This window comes from Thalia democratica, chromosome 7 (genome assembly GCF_965202585.1).
Source record: "Thalia democratica chromosome 7, ktThaDemo2.hap1.1, whole genome shotgun sequence".
NCBI classification, from domain to species: domain Eukaryota; kingdom Metazoa; phylum Chordata; class Thaliacea; order Salpida; family Salpidae; genus Thalia; species Thalia democratica.
The window spans coordinates 52,236,979-52,252,579 of NC_139171.1; the positions used below are offsets into that span (position 1 = coordinate 52,236,979).

Below are 15,601 nucleotides of genomic sequence, written 5' to 3' on the forward strand. Positions count from 1 at the left end.
ATAATTACATACGAACTGAAAAAGTTTGGACTTGAAAAATGTGGCTAGTTATGAGTCAGTTCATTCGATCAGTTGGAAATCAAACAGGTTGGAGTTGACTTGATGGACACGGATCAGATTGGAGCTGATTCGGATCAGGATTGACAATTTTTTCAATTTTAATTTTAACCAACCAAGTATATTTTAACTTTATTCCACAAAAAAATAATAAGTCCAAATGTAGTTTTGTAAGATTAAGGAAAGAAATGGTCTTCATTCAATAATAAGAAAATTGTAAAAACCTAGATTTATAAGATAATAATTTCAAAACAACTCAGAAAACAGTCTTTTATTTCGGAAACTTGCAACCTTAGATAATTCTAGTAAGAATTAAACTATTTCAATACGTGATACACATACTAAACAAATATTTCATTAGTCGTTAGCTTTAATACGTTTAAAACTCCAAACTGCGTTTCTCACTTCATTGACTAAAATAAATTTCTATACAGTTTAATTTATTTCAGAATAAAATTTTAGTGTAAACAAAGTTTTTTTTTCAGTTTTCTTAGAAAAACATACGTTTTTAGCTATAAAAAACACTTAAATGTAAACAATAAAAAATTGGTTAAAGAACAAAATCATTTATGCAAATTTTATTAATTGTTTTTGTTTTTAATTTTAGTATTAGTGTTGTAAATAATAACAAAAAATTAATATGTTATTAGTATTTAATAAGGTGCATTAAGAAAAAATTACAAGTTTACTCATAGGTTTAGCTTAATTATAATTAATAAAAAACGTAGGCTTGTTTTACGGCTGCTCACAATGAAAACTCAAAATTTCTTATAAATTTCTGTACAAATATGTATAAGTAATTACCAAAATTGTAGCAAAAACAAATAAAAGAAAAACCAATGGATTCAAGGTAGGTAATTAAAAATAAGGAAATTTTTCAAAATGCTTATATTGGAAGTGAAAAAGTAATCTACATTACCTTACAATAATACAAACTATAAAATTAAGTCGAATTGGTCAAACAAAAAGTACTACGTATTTTACAAAAGTCATAAACATATCGTCTAGGTTGTGATTTGGACAGACACAGAAAATTATAATTCAAAAAGCAGAGAATTTTATAAACTTATAAAAATTGATTATTTACTTATGATAATTTAATTAAAATTGATACGTATCTACAAAAACAAGACAATATACGTATTATTGAAGTCAAGAAAAATAATGATAAAATATTAAATCACTACTTATCTTCTCAGCAGTTTGAAAAAATCTATACTAAACTTCTAAAGATAAGCTTCAATAATAGTTCAATGAAGAAAAAATAAAATTTTAGACTTAAAAACAGGGTTGCCGTGGGTTTTATAAAAAATATTTCCAGGTCTTTAAAAGTGCACGTTTTTTATCCACTTTTTGTACAAAGTTAAATTTAAGGTAAAAAAACTGTCTTAGATGTAAAAAATTATTGAAAAGATGCTGTAATTCTGCTTTAAATTAGTTTTGCAACAAATAAACTTTAAGTTTTACAATACAACTCTACCGTACACGATAGAATTTTTTTTTTCGTATTTGGTCTATTTTTTATTATTTTTCATGAAAAACTTGTTTAAAACCCAGTAGTTTTTGGCCTAGATTGTCAAATCCCGGGTTTCCAGGTTGTACGGCAACCCCGCGCAAACACACAACTCATCGGTCGCACAGGCGTCAGAACTCCTCCACCCACTGGTTGTTCTCGATGTAGTCGCATATGACCTCCTTCATGGCCAGGTTGGGTATCAGCTGGTTCACCTTCAGCTCGTGCCGGGTCACCGGGTCGAAGTGGCCCACTCTCTGTGTGACGTAACAACGAATAAATAAAAATTGTACTCAGGTCTCGGACAAGAGCTTAAAACTTTTTGAAATTTGAACTGAAAAAATCTGCCATTTTTTCAAATTCTGTCAAATTTCCTGACTTATTGTCAAAAGCCCCCCATTTTTTCCTGACTTTTGTCTTTTTTTTTAGCTTTTCCGGACTTTCCTGACCTTGTGACAACCCCGGACAAGCTCTCAAAAGGTGTCCGTGGTGTGCTATTCGATAACCGAAAGGTTCTTCGCGCACCAGGTCCTGGGACCAAATATTTTGAGCACTTTTTTGTCCTTCAATTAACTATATATATTAATTAACTGTTTTGTTGGTGCAAATGCTCTCTGCAAAAACTAATTTGAACTTTAGTGATAACTATTTGGTAGATATGCTCACTCTTTGAATGGTAAAACTTAAAGTGGCCAAATCTCTGTAAGATATATAAAATTTAGTTTATGCATTAAATAGATAAATAATCGAGTTATTCTTATTTGAAAAAAGCCTTATTTGTTGCACATTGAAATTTAAAAAAAGTTTTCAAGACTTTTATTTTATTCTCAATAAACTTAATGTTACAAAAAGTTTCAACAAAACCCGGATGTACATTAAGTTAACGTCTCTCTTTAGAAAATAAACTAATAAACTTTATGCTATACATTAAGTAAAATCTGCAGTAAACAAAATTTAGAATGTTTATTAAGTTAATTTTAAAACAGTAGTTTTCAACCTCTTCAAAAGCTGTGCACAATAAATTACTGGTTAAAAAATTATGTGCACACTAGAATATATAAAATTTAAATTAATATAAAATGATAATGTTTACAATGTCTCAATAGATAAACAACGTGTTGGGAACTGTTAATTTATGTTGCAATTAGCTTTTAACAGTAGAAAAAGACAAAAAATACGTCATTTGAAAACTATTTTCTCACCATACCAAATCTTCTGTTTAATAACAATCTACATGCACACTAGTGTGCACATGTGCACACCTTAAAGACCACTAATTTATACCATTTCCAATCATGAAGAGAAATACTTACCAATAGAGATACACTTATAATATAGAATTAGTTATGATATATTAAACAAGGACTTCCATAAAACTAAAATTTAATATAAAAAAATATTCATATTCCTTATTTATTAAATATACATTAACTTGAGGTTACAGTTTTAATAAAGTCAATGTAATCTGAAAACTTTATTATACATTGCATGACTGCTTTGTGGACACACTTATAATTTAAACTCGATGAAATAAACTTAATGGTTGTAAGGTCAAAGTTGCCAACTCTCTACGATGCAACAGTAAGGCAAAACTTTAAAATAATCAATAAGTTTCTCTTTCTCTCAGTGGTTCCCAAAGTGTTAACAAAAAAAAATTAGTGAACACATTTAGGAAATGAGTCCTACACACTGCTTGATCATACTTTCAAAAGCTGTGATTTTTTTTGGTTTTTAATAAGTTTTCAATATGTTGTTTACTAAAAAACATAAATAAACCATAATAATTCTGTTTTGTAAAAAAAAATACTTGATGACTTAAGGTGCACAAATTAAAAAAGGTTGGAAACAATCTTACTATGCTTAACCATCGCGAAAAATGTAAGTTACAAACTTCATGTTACTTTAACTGTTTTGTTGATGTTTTTTTAATTCAGTAGTATCATTATTTCCCTCAAACATTTATTGAAAACAATTAACAAATAACTGAATTGTAACATCAAACTTAATTTAAGTTTAATCAAAATGTAAAATTGATGTAATGAACAACAATTTTGACCTTGTAAGAAAACTACTACGTTTTAAATTATTCATAAATGCTTCTGTTGAGAACATAAAATAATTGATTGTTATGTAAAGCTTTTATGTACGGGCTATAATTACAATCAAAGCAATTTAAAATGATTTTAATATCACATCAAGGGATTTTTTGCAGCCAATTTAAATTTTAATCAATTTGAATTCACATATTTTTCTTACGCAAGAAAAATTACTCAGATCTTTAAAAATGTACAAAAACTGTTTTACATATGTCTAAAAGTTTTTTACTTAAGGTATTTAAAAATTTTCAAGCTAGTGAACTTTAGTGTGATAAAAATATAAACTGCTTCACAACTAACTAATCATTTTATGAGTAAAATTACTGAAAGCATCCAATGACTATATTAAAAAGATAAATCGTAAATTAAATTAACCATTAGTGAAGATATTATAATCATAAACACAATTGTGCAAAATGCTTACAGTAAAAATATAAACAACACTTTACAAAACTTGTCTATTCTTCTTGTTTCAATTTTTTTAATGTTGATTACATACATTTTTTAACTTTACACTTGACACCAACAATTTTGTTTGAGATTAATAAATATTGAGTTTTAAAAAATAAACTATAGTTATAATTAATGATGTTTTTGACACTGTTTTTAAATAGCTAGGCGGTTGCTTCTAGTCAAATCAAACTTTTAAAAGACGACACTGGCAAATAAAGCAAGTTTAAACGTGAAAAATCAGACAAAACAAAATTTCTACAGAACTCAAATTGTAAACTGAAATTCTCACCTGCAAATGGTCTTCGAGATCTTTTCTGTCGTACGTGATTCCGCTGGGAGTGATCACCGGGTCTCGCATCAGAGAGAAGCTTATCTTTCCGCACAAGAAGTCGGGCACGTCTCTGGTCTTTTGAAAAGGTATTTTTTATTCTATCGATTTTAAAATTTTACCTATAACATTTTTGCTCGTTAAATGAGTTAAAAACAGTGTTAAGTTAATGTAAAATCACAAAAGCGAGAATAAAGACTTCTGCATGTATTTATAATGTTATAAAGTGTACAGTTTATGGTTTACTAAATAGCTACAAAACACTTTACTTTTTTTTTTTCAAAAATTAAATGAATACATGTTAAAATCATAACTGCGTAATTAGTACTAAAACAACTAAATGATTTAAACATGAAACTTTTATGAAAGTAGTTTGAAACTGTTAAACAAATCTAACATTTTAATAATAAAACAAAGAATCAGTTGGTTTTATCATTTTAAAACAGTAAATATAAAAACAACTTTACGGAAGTGTTTTAATAATTAGAAAATTAAAATTCGTCCTTAGTTTAGAAGCATTTGAACTTTTTATACCTTTCTACGGTCGTCAACCTGTTGGAACATCGAGTTGACTTCTTTTATTTTCGTGTCCTGCATCAAAATATTGGTAAAAATTTATTATTATTTTTTTTTAATTCAAGTTTACTTAACTCTTTTTCATAATCACCTTGTTATTTATTTTTAAAATTAATGTAAGTTTTAAAAATAAAACCTCTTTAATTAGATACCTCTCGTTTACTAACTAGTTAACCATTTATAGTTTCGTTTTCAACACCAGTAATTTCATAAAATATTTTGTCTTAAACTTTGCTAAGTTTTTCAAAAGTTTTAGCAATAGTCTTCATGAAAAACAATCACAATATAACAATTTAAGTACTAATACTTTATCAAAAACCTAAAAATCAAGTTTTAGTTGTTAAGAGTTTTTCTAAAAGCTCCAAAAAAATTCGCTTGTATTTAATCTTAGGATCAAAAATTTACTTTATTTATCAAACTAAAAATGTTTTAAACACTAAATTGTCAACCATTGTGACTCACAAAATTTAATTTTATCTCTTCAATTTCCTTGTCGCTGCCACCCTTATCCCCGCTACCACTTTTCCTTTTCTTCTTCCTCACCTTTTCTATTTCTCTACAATGTAATATTCAATTAAAATTACAAACATTTGTCTTATATATTCTATAAAACATTATTTCATACACAATTCATAAACTTTATTGTTTTAATATACATACTAACATAATTATTTCTATTTTAATTGAAATAATAATTAATTTATTTTTGGAGATTTAAAGCTTTTTTTAATTTAAAAACAAACATATTAAAACATAAAAAACACCACAAAAATATACAACAGTATTATAAAATAAAAAATAGACATATAATACAGATTATAATTATATTGAAGCATTGTTTATTGCACTACAACCTCATCTGACAAGCTGTAAGCAACAGCAAAACGGTTGTAAAACAATAAATAAACATTTGCTGACTTTTAACACTATTATAACTCATTTGTTTAAAGCACCTAAGTATCCGTCTGGTTAAAATTTTCCCCATCTTCTAACATAAGCAAGGTTTCCACTTAAATATCATACAAAAATTCTAGGCGATTCCATGGAAAAATATCAAAACTTTAAGGAAATTATCAAAAAAAAATTGTCTGACAGTTCGTTTATGAACACAACTGTATTAAGCTACTGATTCATACTTTTTATTTATTTTCATAACATATAATTATCAAACTTATCCCAATCTTCCAGTATAAGGTTGTTTACGTATACCCGAATTGAATTATCAAAATAAACATCAGACGTATAATAACTTCTCTTTATCTTCCAGTATCAGGTTGTTCAAATACCCTTGAATTAACTTATACATAAAATTATCAAACTTCTCTCTATCTTCCAGTATCAGGTTGTTCAAATACCCTTGAATTAACTTATACATAAAAATAACTAACTTCTCTTTATCTTCCAGTATCAGGCTGTTCAGGTAGGTCTGCAGTTCGATCTCCTGCTTCACCCTCTCCTTCTCCGCTTTGTCCCACCTCCTGTGCTTGGCCATCCGCAGCATGTAGGTGATGTCGTCACCGTAGTTCAGCTTCTGCTGCTTCGCCAGCTCGTGCGCTGTGCGCGAAACTTGGAGTCAATGTTGATAAGCTCACGTTGAAATACGTATTGAAGTTTACTTTGTTAATTATATTGATAACCGTTCGACAAGTTCAGCTCGTGCGCTGTGCAAAGTTATATTTTGAAGTTTTTATCTTGTTAAATATATATTTTCATTAATAAGTTTAGTTGCATTATATGGTTTTTAAAAAATTGGTCAAAACAACTTTCGGTCAAGGTAAAAACGTTAATTACAATGTGCATTAAGTTGCTGAAATGCCAAAACATATTTTTATTTGTTGAATAAGTCTTGACATGCTAACTACAGCATTTAAAACACTAACCAGGCGTTTAATTTAAAAATTTGAAGTTATTTGCTTATAAATTTTCACATAAAACTAATAACATACAAGAAAGGATGTAACTTAAAGCTCAAATTTATTTTCCATACTTTTATAACTTAAATTCTTTTAGAATACTATCATATTAAAATATAAAGCATAACTCTTTAAGTAATATAACAACAAATACTAAACTGAATTACAATCAAAACTTTAGACATGTATTAAACACAAGTCACGAAAATTGCAGTTTCAGCAAAAACTATAATGATGGTACATTTAAATACTTGTCGGTGTTATACTACCTTTACAAATTTTTGATGAAAACTACTAAACATTGTAAAATTTGAAAGCTGTACTTACGTTTTTAAAGTTTAATTTTATTAACAAAATATTCTGAAGTAAATTTATAGTAAATATATTTTTAAAAACATTACTGGTGGAGCTTTGTTGTGATTTTTTTGTTTGTTTTTAATGTTATACTAACTACTAACGAAAAAATTAATTTTGTTTAATTGTCAATTTATTTTGAAACAGTTAAGCATTTTTTAGTTTTATATTGACTCACTTAAATAATTAAGAATGTATTTATCATTAAAACATCATTTCTCCAAAAAAAAATTACAAAAACAAATTGACTAAATCTAACTTTTTTTATTGTTTTGTTAACAAATTGTATTTATACAGTAATTAAATTGAAAACTGTCATACTATATATTAAGTTATTAAAAAGGTTAGTTTATCTTAAGTTGTTAACTTTAAAGATTTCATTCTTAAAAATATATTTAAGGCTTTCAGATTATATTTGAATATATTTTGTTAAACAATTTCGAATTTTATCCCAAAAACTTTCAAACAAATTTTTTACTCCCTTTTTAATTAAAGTTAAAATTTAAATACATCACAGAACTAAATAACCAATATTTATAAGCAAACAAACATTATTGTAATTTTTTAACGCTTTTCATTTTTTATCAAATATTACATGTATTCAGTATTTAACCTTTAAAATATTGAATTTTTGTGCTGCGCATACTTTTCTATCCCTGAAAACTCATACATAATTTCTACTTTAAAACTGAAAACGAATCCGTATAAAGATTAAACCAAATACTTTGAAGTAAAGTATTGATTAAAATACCAAGTAATAATATTAGTCAAGCAAACTGTTATACCTAATAAATATCAAATAAACTTCTTGAAATAGTAATAACATAAGTATGTTTCCAGAAATGTTATTATACAATGTACGGTCTGGCTAAAAATTCGGTTGTAATAACTTTTAGATATGATATCTAAAAAAATTGTTTTGAGTATTACAAACTTCATTGTGTTTTCCCTGTAAGCTTAAATGTAACTCAAAAAAATAGGTAATTTTAGGAAATACTCTTGCCAACAAAAAATTTGAAAAATTTAAATTAAATTTATCTACAGACCTGAGCTAACAGGTATTTTCTTTGTAATAACTTATAATGATATGTTGAAAAGGCCGTATAAATATGTTTAATAAAACTACTTACTTACACGCCCTATAATACAAGTTATTTTTTAAACATTCACTAAATTCTAAATAATGACAGCTGTAAATAACAAAGCTAAATTTGATTAGAACCTTATTTTACTTAATCAAAATTTTAAGATACATATTTTTTTTATTTAGGAAGAAATTAGCTTTTCAGATAGGCTGAAGTAATTTAACTTTAAAACAATTATTAACTTAAATTAATTCTACTAAAGTACAATGAAGTTTTTAGAAAAAGTACTAACAAAAGCTTTATCAAGATCTATTAGCAAGGTATATGAAAATATAGACTTAGGTAAATTATATTTAACAGGGTTGCAAAAGGTTTTTTGTAAGTTTCTTCAAGGTTCTCTGAATTTCCACCAAGTTTTTAATAGAGATTTTTTTGGTCGACTTTTAGTATAAAACTAAACTTAAGGTTAAAAAATGTTTTAAGTGATGTATATAATATACTGATCTATATAATATAATTTTTCGTATCTAATCTTTTTTTACTTTACATGTAAAAATTGTTTTAAATTCAAGATTTTTACTGATTTTTATTCGAAATTCTGGGTTTTTCCAAGATTTCAAGTCTTTTGGCTACCCTTATTTAAGTTCATAAAATATATCCTAAAAAATATAGGTATATTAAACGACATATTCCTTAAGTGTAGTCCCATTCAATGAATTTGTGGCTACCCTGATAACAGTTTTAATAACAAACATAAAATCTACTATAAAACTCGCACTATAATTTTGATAAAATTTTAAACATTAGATACACAAAAAAGGTTCAAGCTATTAAAATACCCTAACTTTAAAAATTACAGTTACTTCTATGAACTCGTTGTTATTTCATTAACTATAAAACTAAAATTTTTTGATCGACCAAAAACTATAAAGTTGCAGCACATATTTGATAAGAATTTTTTTTTGATGACATTTACAAAAAAGACAATCTTTAATTGTTTCAGTCAGTTTTATACTGCGTTAATAAAATACACGTGCATAATCTTTTTAATGTGTAAAACATGAAATTTATTAATCTTTTTAATGTTTTATGTTGTTTTAAGTATAAAACTTTTTCATTTAGTTAAACTAAGTTTAAAATCTTAATTATTTCTTTAGTATCAAATGTAAAATTGCAAGTTTCTTAATTTACAGTAACATATCAAACTAAAAAGTTACTTTCTTTTAGCCCATACCTTAAATATTATAGGACAACTGAATTAAAATACCTTCAAATTATGTCATTTACCCGCTTATTTAGGTGTTTAAGTTTTCTCAATACAACATACTTTTAAGTTCTAAGAATTTAACAACAAAATACTAAAACTATAACTTAAAATGCTTAATCGATTTCAATTTCAAACTGCACACAACATCTAAACCTAATTTTTCTTGTTTAACTTCAAGTAATTTTAAAGAAAAAAATAATTAACTTTCACTAGTTGAATATTAAATTTGCTAATATTCATTACACAACAAAATTGCAAACATAATTTAAATATTCAATAACCGAAAACCTTACAAACTACTTACCTCTTGTGAGGTGACTGATCGCGTCCTCGTATTTTTCCAACTCCAACTCCGCCTCGCCCATAAAAAAGTTTCCCTTCACAGACTGATTGTCGTTTTCTAACGCCAGCTTGCAGTCTGATATCACCTGAAAGTTTTACAACTTTTCTATCGAACTTACAAGTTGAGATATGTATGAAGTTACATACGCACAGTACACATATATATTTCTTTATGCAACCATCAAAGCTTTAAATGTAAATGAACTTTTATTGATTCAGATTTTTGTTAAATATCTTTATACGGATTTGTTAGTGTATTGAAACTTAACATTTATTAACTACGACATGGTTGCCACTGATCAAGCTGAGAAAAATTTCCTGACTTTTTACCAAAATTTTTCTAAATCAAACTCTTAAATTAAACTTATTCTAAAATACATAATCTAACACTTGAAACTATATAAAGCTGTTCAATATGTTAATGGAAAATTTTTGCAGTTTTACAAATGATATTTTACTAATTTATACCAGATGAAGGCATTGGAAATAAAATTTAAAAAATTTGTAAATTTCTAGGAAAATTTTGGAATTTTTTCCGAATTAAAAGGACTTTTAATTAATTTTTACCATTTGAAGGCTTTGGAAAACAAGGAATTTTGTAAATTTAAACTGACAAAAACTGAATTTTTTTTATAATTTTATCAAATTTCCTGACTTTTCCTGATTTGTTTTCAAAACCCCCCATTTTTTCCTGACTTTTCTTGACTTTTGTCATTTTTTTTTAATTTTCCTGACCGAGTGGCAACCCTGCTACGAGTTCGAATGTTGAAATATTTTTTGCTGTTTTTATTCGAGTTTTACGAAAACAATAAAACAATCACCTGTTCCCAGCTTTTCAGCTTCAAATGGCACAAAGCTCTGTTTGAATAGAACACCGCCGTCGACGGTCCTTTGTTCTGAAATTTGTGTTGACAAGTTTGACAGAAAGAACAATTATTAAGATATAATAATAAATATAAATGCATTTCAAGAACTAAGTATAAGTAGGCTCAGTAAAAACATTAAACGATGTTTACAAACTAAATATGTAATCATTAAAAAAGTAAAATTGTTTCATTTTAAAGTTATAGAAAAGTTTACAAGCAAATAGATAAGATGGAATAAACTTAGACCTAGTATTATCACTTTTCTACAAAACTTACTTATTAATAGATTCTCATTAAAACAATATACATCTAAAGTTTTATTTAAATATTATTGTTTCTGCCAATAGTTTTTAAATATTCAAGAACTTAATAAATTTATGTTTCTTTTAACAAACACATTAAAAAATAAAAGATTATCATAGTATACAATACGAAACTGAATTTAAACAAAAGGCTGATAAAATAATTACTAACAATAGCTTTGGTGTACTGTTTAATTGCCTCTTCATATTTTTTAAGTTGAAATAGTCTATTTCCTTCTAACCTATATTGTTGCAAATTTGCAGTCATAGTAATTAAAAAATTAGCCTTTAAATAGCACACGTATATTTAATCAAAATACATCATAATTTAGTTAATATTTTAGCCTATTTATTAAATTATTAAAATTTACTAGCGATGTCGATTAAATCATGTATGTACAATAAAACACAACAAATGTCCATTACACAAATGCTTTTATTTTCAGCGAAAAAGCACTAAAAAGTTCATTTCAAAAATTGTCTATCCAAGGCAGGTCCTCAACCCCATGCCCACTCCCATGAAAGTCCCGAAAGTTCCCGCCGACTGCACGGCGGTCTTGCCTGAGTGGGACAGCAGCTCCGCGCCCCTCAAACCGACCCTCAGTCCCGAGAAGCCGCCGATCAAGGAGCCGGCACCGATTCCCACGCAGCATCCCATGACGAAGCCCATTTTGAGGGCGGACCAGCAAGGGCTGCCCTGGTCCTGCGGCATTCCGTTTCCCATTGGCACTGGCATTTTGTTTTTGTAAATACGTTAGTTAAGATTCTGGAAAAAAAAAAGTTATTGCTTTTCTAGCTACGCGGAGATAAAAGATATGCTTTAAAGAAAAACTTTAAGGAAAAAATCACAGAGCTTTTACACTTGCGTTCTGCGATGGTGGCAATGACTGTTTTTAATGCATAAGAAACTAAATCGCAAACAGTGGGAGTAAAAACTTAATCACACCTTTATAAAATAGTTCGGTGTAAATTTAGCCTGATACTTTAAGCTATTTTTATTCGTTTAATATTTATGAAAACTACATAATATATATGGTACATGGAACAAAAATATAAGTTTAAAACTGTCAGAAATTAATTACAAATTTTAAAGAACATGTTATAATTTACAAAAAAATATTTAAGACAGTCTATGTAGTTTTAAATTTGACACTATTAACTTTGACAGGTTAGCTGATTTAAAAATAAACGCCTATATAAAATTACTATACTTTTATCATTTTAGTAAAAAAAGCTACATAATCTTTAGTCTACAGAACCAAAAATTAATTAATTATAAAAATTGTATGGAGCTAAATTTAGTGTGAATTATAATTTTTATTGTAAAAATTGTTTTACAGTTTAAAATTAACTTAAGTCTGGAATGAGTTTTTCATTAATTAACTGATCATTTTTTTTTTTAATTTTGCACAATTTCGTTTTCATTAAGTTCACTAAGTAGATAGCTAGTTCAGATCGAAACAAAATTTAAAAGATATTTAAACTAAAAGTTCTAGCCGAAATTTAAAGATTTACTTTTATTTATAAAAAAATTTAACATAAAAAATACAAAAAATAAGTATAGTCAATATATAAAAGGCATTTGAAATTGGAAAACAGCTAGCTCGGGTTGCAATTAGGATTGTTAATAATCCCCGAACCGTCCTGCATTATCCTAATGCCCAGATGGTCAAACGGAGAAGTCCTTTCATAGTTGGCCGTCGCGCAATCATCAATGTCCTGCTCAACTTGATCAACGTCATCGCAAGAATCCTGCTGACTCAACGGGCTCCATATTTTAACAGTGGAGTCGATGCCACTGGTGGCCAGCATGCACGTTTTTGGGTGGGGCTGGACAATGTTGACAATCTGGCTGTCTCCCTTGACAACGCGCACCAAGCAAGTGCTCTCTGTGTCCCAGAAGTAAATGTTTCCGTCGTCTGACCCAGCAGCAACGTACTGGCACTCAGGACCAAAAAACGTTGCCTCCTTGATGTCTGTCAGGTTGTTTTTGTGGCCGCAGTACCTTTTTGAGTAGTCAAAGGAGTCAGATAGAGCGGCAGATTCTTCATTTGTAACTTGATCATACTGCTTTTGACTCAGGCCTTTCTTTATTTCGTTGGCAAGCAACTGGCAAGCTGGTTTCGATGCGTTGTCAGGGTAGAGGGCGCAAAACTCTTTCAGGCATTGATCTGCAGCCTTGTTACTTTCCAGCTCATTGAGGCACTTGGCCATTCGAAAATGGACTTTCATGTAGTTGGGTTTGAGAAGCAGTGCTGAGTAGCAGTCCGTCAAAGATTCGTAAGTGTCTCCTGGCCACGACCTTTTCAACAAGGCAGCTGCTCTGTTTCCGTACATAGTGGAAGATTTCGGATCAATCACCAGACCTTCACTGTAAGTTTGAACGGATTGAAAGTACTTTTGCTCTCTGAAATACTTGTTTGCTTTATCTTTGAACGAGTCACTTTTTGACCTCTGGTTGTTTTCATTTTGTGCGTTGTCTTGAAAATCAGTGTTTACACCTATTATTTTCAAGAAGCTAGCAGATTTCGGACTTAGCATAGGACGCTTAATAGAATCTGACACATTGTTTGAACTTGCTTCATACAAACTCTTTTTATCCTCATATACTTTAAAGAAACTCTGATTTTTTGAGTTAAGATCAAACAAATATATTTGCTCAGATCCTATGTTGGCTAAAAGTTTAGAACCAGTAGCATTAAAAGAAACACTTGTGGAACTGTAGGGGTATAACCTTCTAGTATCTTTAAGAGTCATTTCGACTAAATGACCAGGAGAAAAACAGCTAACAAAAGAACTTGAACTTTTAACTTTTTCATTTTCTTTTGCAGGTGAAAGGTTTTTCCTGACCATGCGACGGTCATAGAGCCTGACAAAAGGATCACTCGCCCCAACTGCAATAATATTTGAGTTTGCTGGGCTGACAGCCAAAGTCTTGCAAGACAGGTGGAAGCAGCTCAAATCTATCAGTTCTGTTGCAGCTATGCTATTGTGGTTGCGCAGGTCAAACTCCCTCACTTTTCCATCTTCAGAGGCGCTCCAAACCAAGTTTGGCTCTTCCACTGCCTTGCACAATCTTTTCACGCGGTTTCCACAATCGTACTCAAACAGCTTGATGTCGGTTGCCACATCAAAAAACATCACTTTGTGATCACCTGCTGCCGTGGCAACCGTTTTATCCATTGTTCCGTGCAGGAACATAGTGCTGAAAATGTTATCCTGGTGACCAGTGTTGATTATGCTGACAGGCTCATACTTTTCTCTGCTCCAGATTATCGCGTTCTGGTCATCAGATCCGCTGATCAGCAGAGAACCGTCAGAGTTCCAGTCCAGGCAGTTCACACAACCCGTGTGCCTCTCAAGTTCTGCTTCAACCTTCAAGTTCTTCAACAAGCTGTCACTCACATAGTTGCTGTCTACAAACTTTTGACAATTTGTCAACTGGTTGAGTCCTCTGTCTTTCAAGCTTGATATCAAGGACCTTTTGTTTTTGTCTATCATTTTCTAGAACTTGCTTTCACCAATATATGAAGGTATCAGTTTCATTAACATTTAAATAAGCTGTAAAAATGTTTATTTAAACAGAATTTTTACCATTGGTTTTCTTTTTATATATATAATAATCAAACATGTTGCATTCTCTCAATATAAAAAATACTTACTTATTCAACTGTTTTACAGCATCTTTAAGGTTTTATAAAAAAAAAGTGTAAAAACACTTATTTCAAATTAAAACTATGTTTTAAATCAAAAACAAAAGCAATTTTTGTATTGATGATGAATAGAAATTTCACATCTATTTTCTAAGGATTTTTGGTATGTTTTCACTAAGTTGTTTTCTTAACAACATGAAAAATCTAAGTTTTATTCTAATTAATTTTGCTTTTTTAATAAAATAAAACTAAATTACAATGATGTCAACTATTTAAAAAGTATAGCATTAATTTTAGCATGAATAATTTGGTTAGCTATAATGCTTACTTTTAGTGTAAACAAATTGCATTATGAGAAAAAAAGTATTGAAAAAACAAAATTACACTTAATCAACATTAGGTTTACTACTCTTTGAGGCAAAAAATCCAGCCTGAGTTATAAAAATCTAGCCTGAGTTTATTATAAAATTTAAAATAATAAGAGTACAAAGCTATAAAAAACATATTAATTAAGCAGAAATACTTAAAACAACTCTAGGACTCAATAAAACAAAATTTTGAAGATAAATAATATAAGTTATAAAAACTAGTCTGTGATTTAAGAGAAATATTTATACTAAATTGTTATTTTGCAAAAAAAATACTCAATTAAATTTGTTTAAGAATTTTAAAAATTAGCCTAAGTGTGTAGCAATCCTGCAACATGTACACAATTTAAAATATGATTCATAACTTTTAACTATAAATATTTTAAGTAAATTTATAATTAAAAAAGAAAACTTTTAAACTTTGTTAA

General features: G+C 28.5%; 2 protein-coding genes across 2 annotated transcripts; both read right to left on the reverse strand.

Annotated features, from left to right (window-relative positions):
* Positions 1-541: 541 nt before the first annotated feature.
* Positions 542-14,707, reverse strand: LOC145840941 (WD and tetratricopeptide repeats protein 1-like). Its single transcript, XM_082948297.1, has 9 exons — positions 12,918-14,707; positions 11,325-11,394; positions 10,806-10,880; positions 9,947-10,070; positions 6,412-6,577; positions 5,486-5,579; positions 4,982-5,038; positions 4,409-4,525; positions 542-1,827 (listed from the first exon to the last, which is right to left on the reverse strand). Exons 1-9 carry the CDS (start codon positions 14,651-14,653, stop codon positions 1,702-1,704), a joined length of 2,565 nt encoding a protein of 854 aa, XP_082804423.1. The 5' UTR covers positions 14,654-14,707; the 3' UTR covers positions 542-1,701.
* LOC145840942 (reactive oxygen species modulator 1-like) lies at positions 11,395-11,914 on the reverse strand. The gene has a single exon (XM_082948298.1). It carries the CDS (start codon positions 11,886-11,888, stop codon positions 11,634-11,636), a length of 255 nt encoding a protein of 84 aa, XP_082804424.1. The 5' UTR covers positions 11,889-11,914; the 3' UTR covers positions 11,395-11,633.
* Positions 14,708-15,601: the final 894 nt, after the last annotated feature.

What these genes read in the sequence shown, in the direction of transcription:
- LOC145840941 (XM_082948297.1), bottom strand. Translation starts at nt 14,653, where the DNA reads ATGATAGACAAAAACAAAAGGTCCTTGATATCAAGCTTGAAAGACAGA. An exon ending in AACAGTACACCAAAGCTATT is followed by an intron (nt 10,881 to 11,324) that starts GTTAGTAATTAT and finishes CACAAATTTCAG; the next exon opens with AACAAAGGACCGTCGACGGC. An exon ending in ATACTGGAAGATAAAGAGAA is followed by an intron (nt 5,580 to 6,411) that starts GTTAGTTATTTT and finishes ATTACATTGTAG; the next exon opens with AGAAATAGAAAAGGTGAGGA.
- LOC145840942 (XM_082948298.1), bottom strand. Translation starts at nt 11,888, where the DNA reads ATGCCAGTGCCAATGGGAAACGGAATGCCGCAGGACCAGGGCAGCCCT.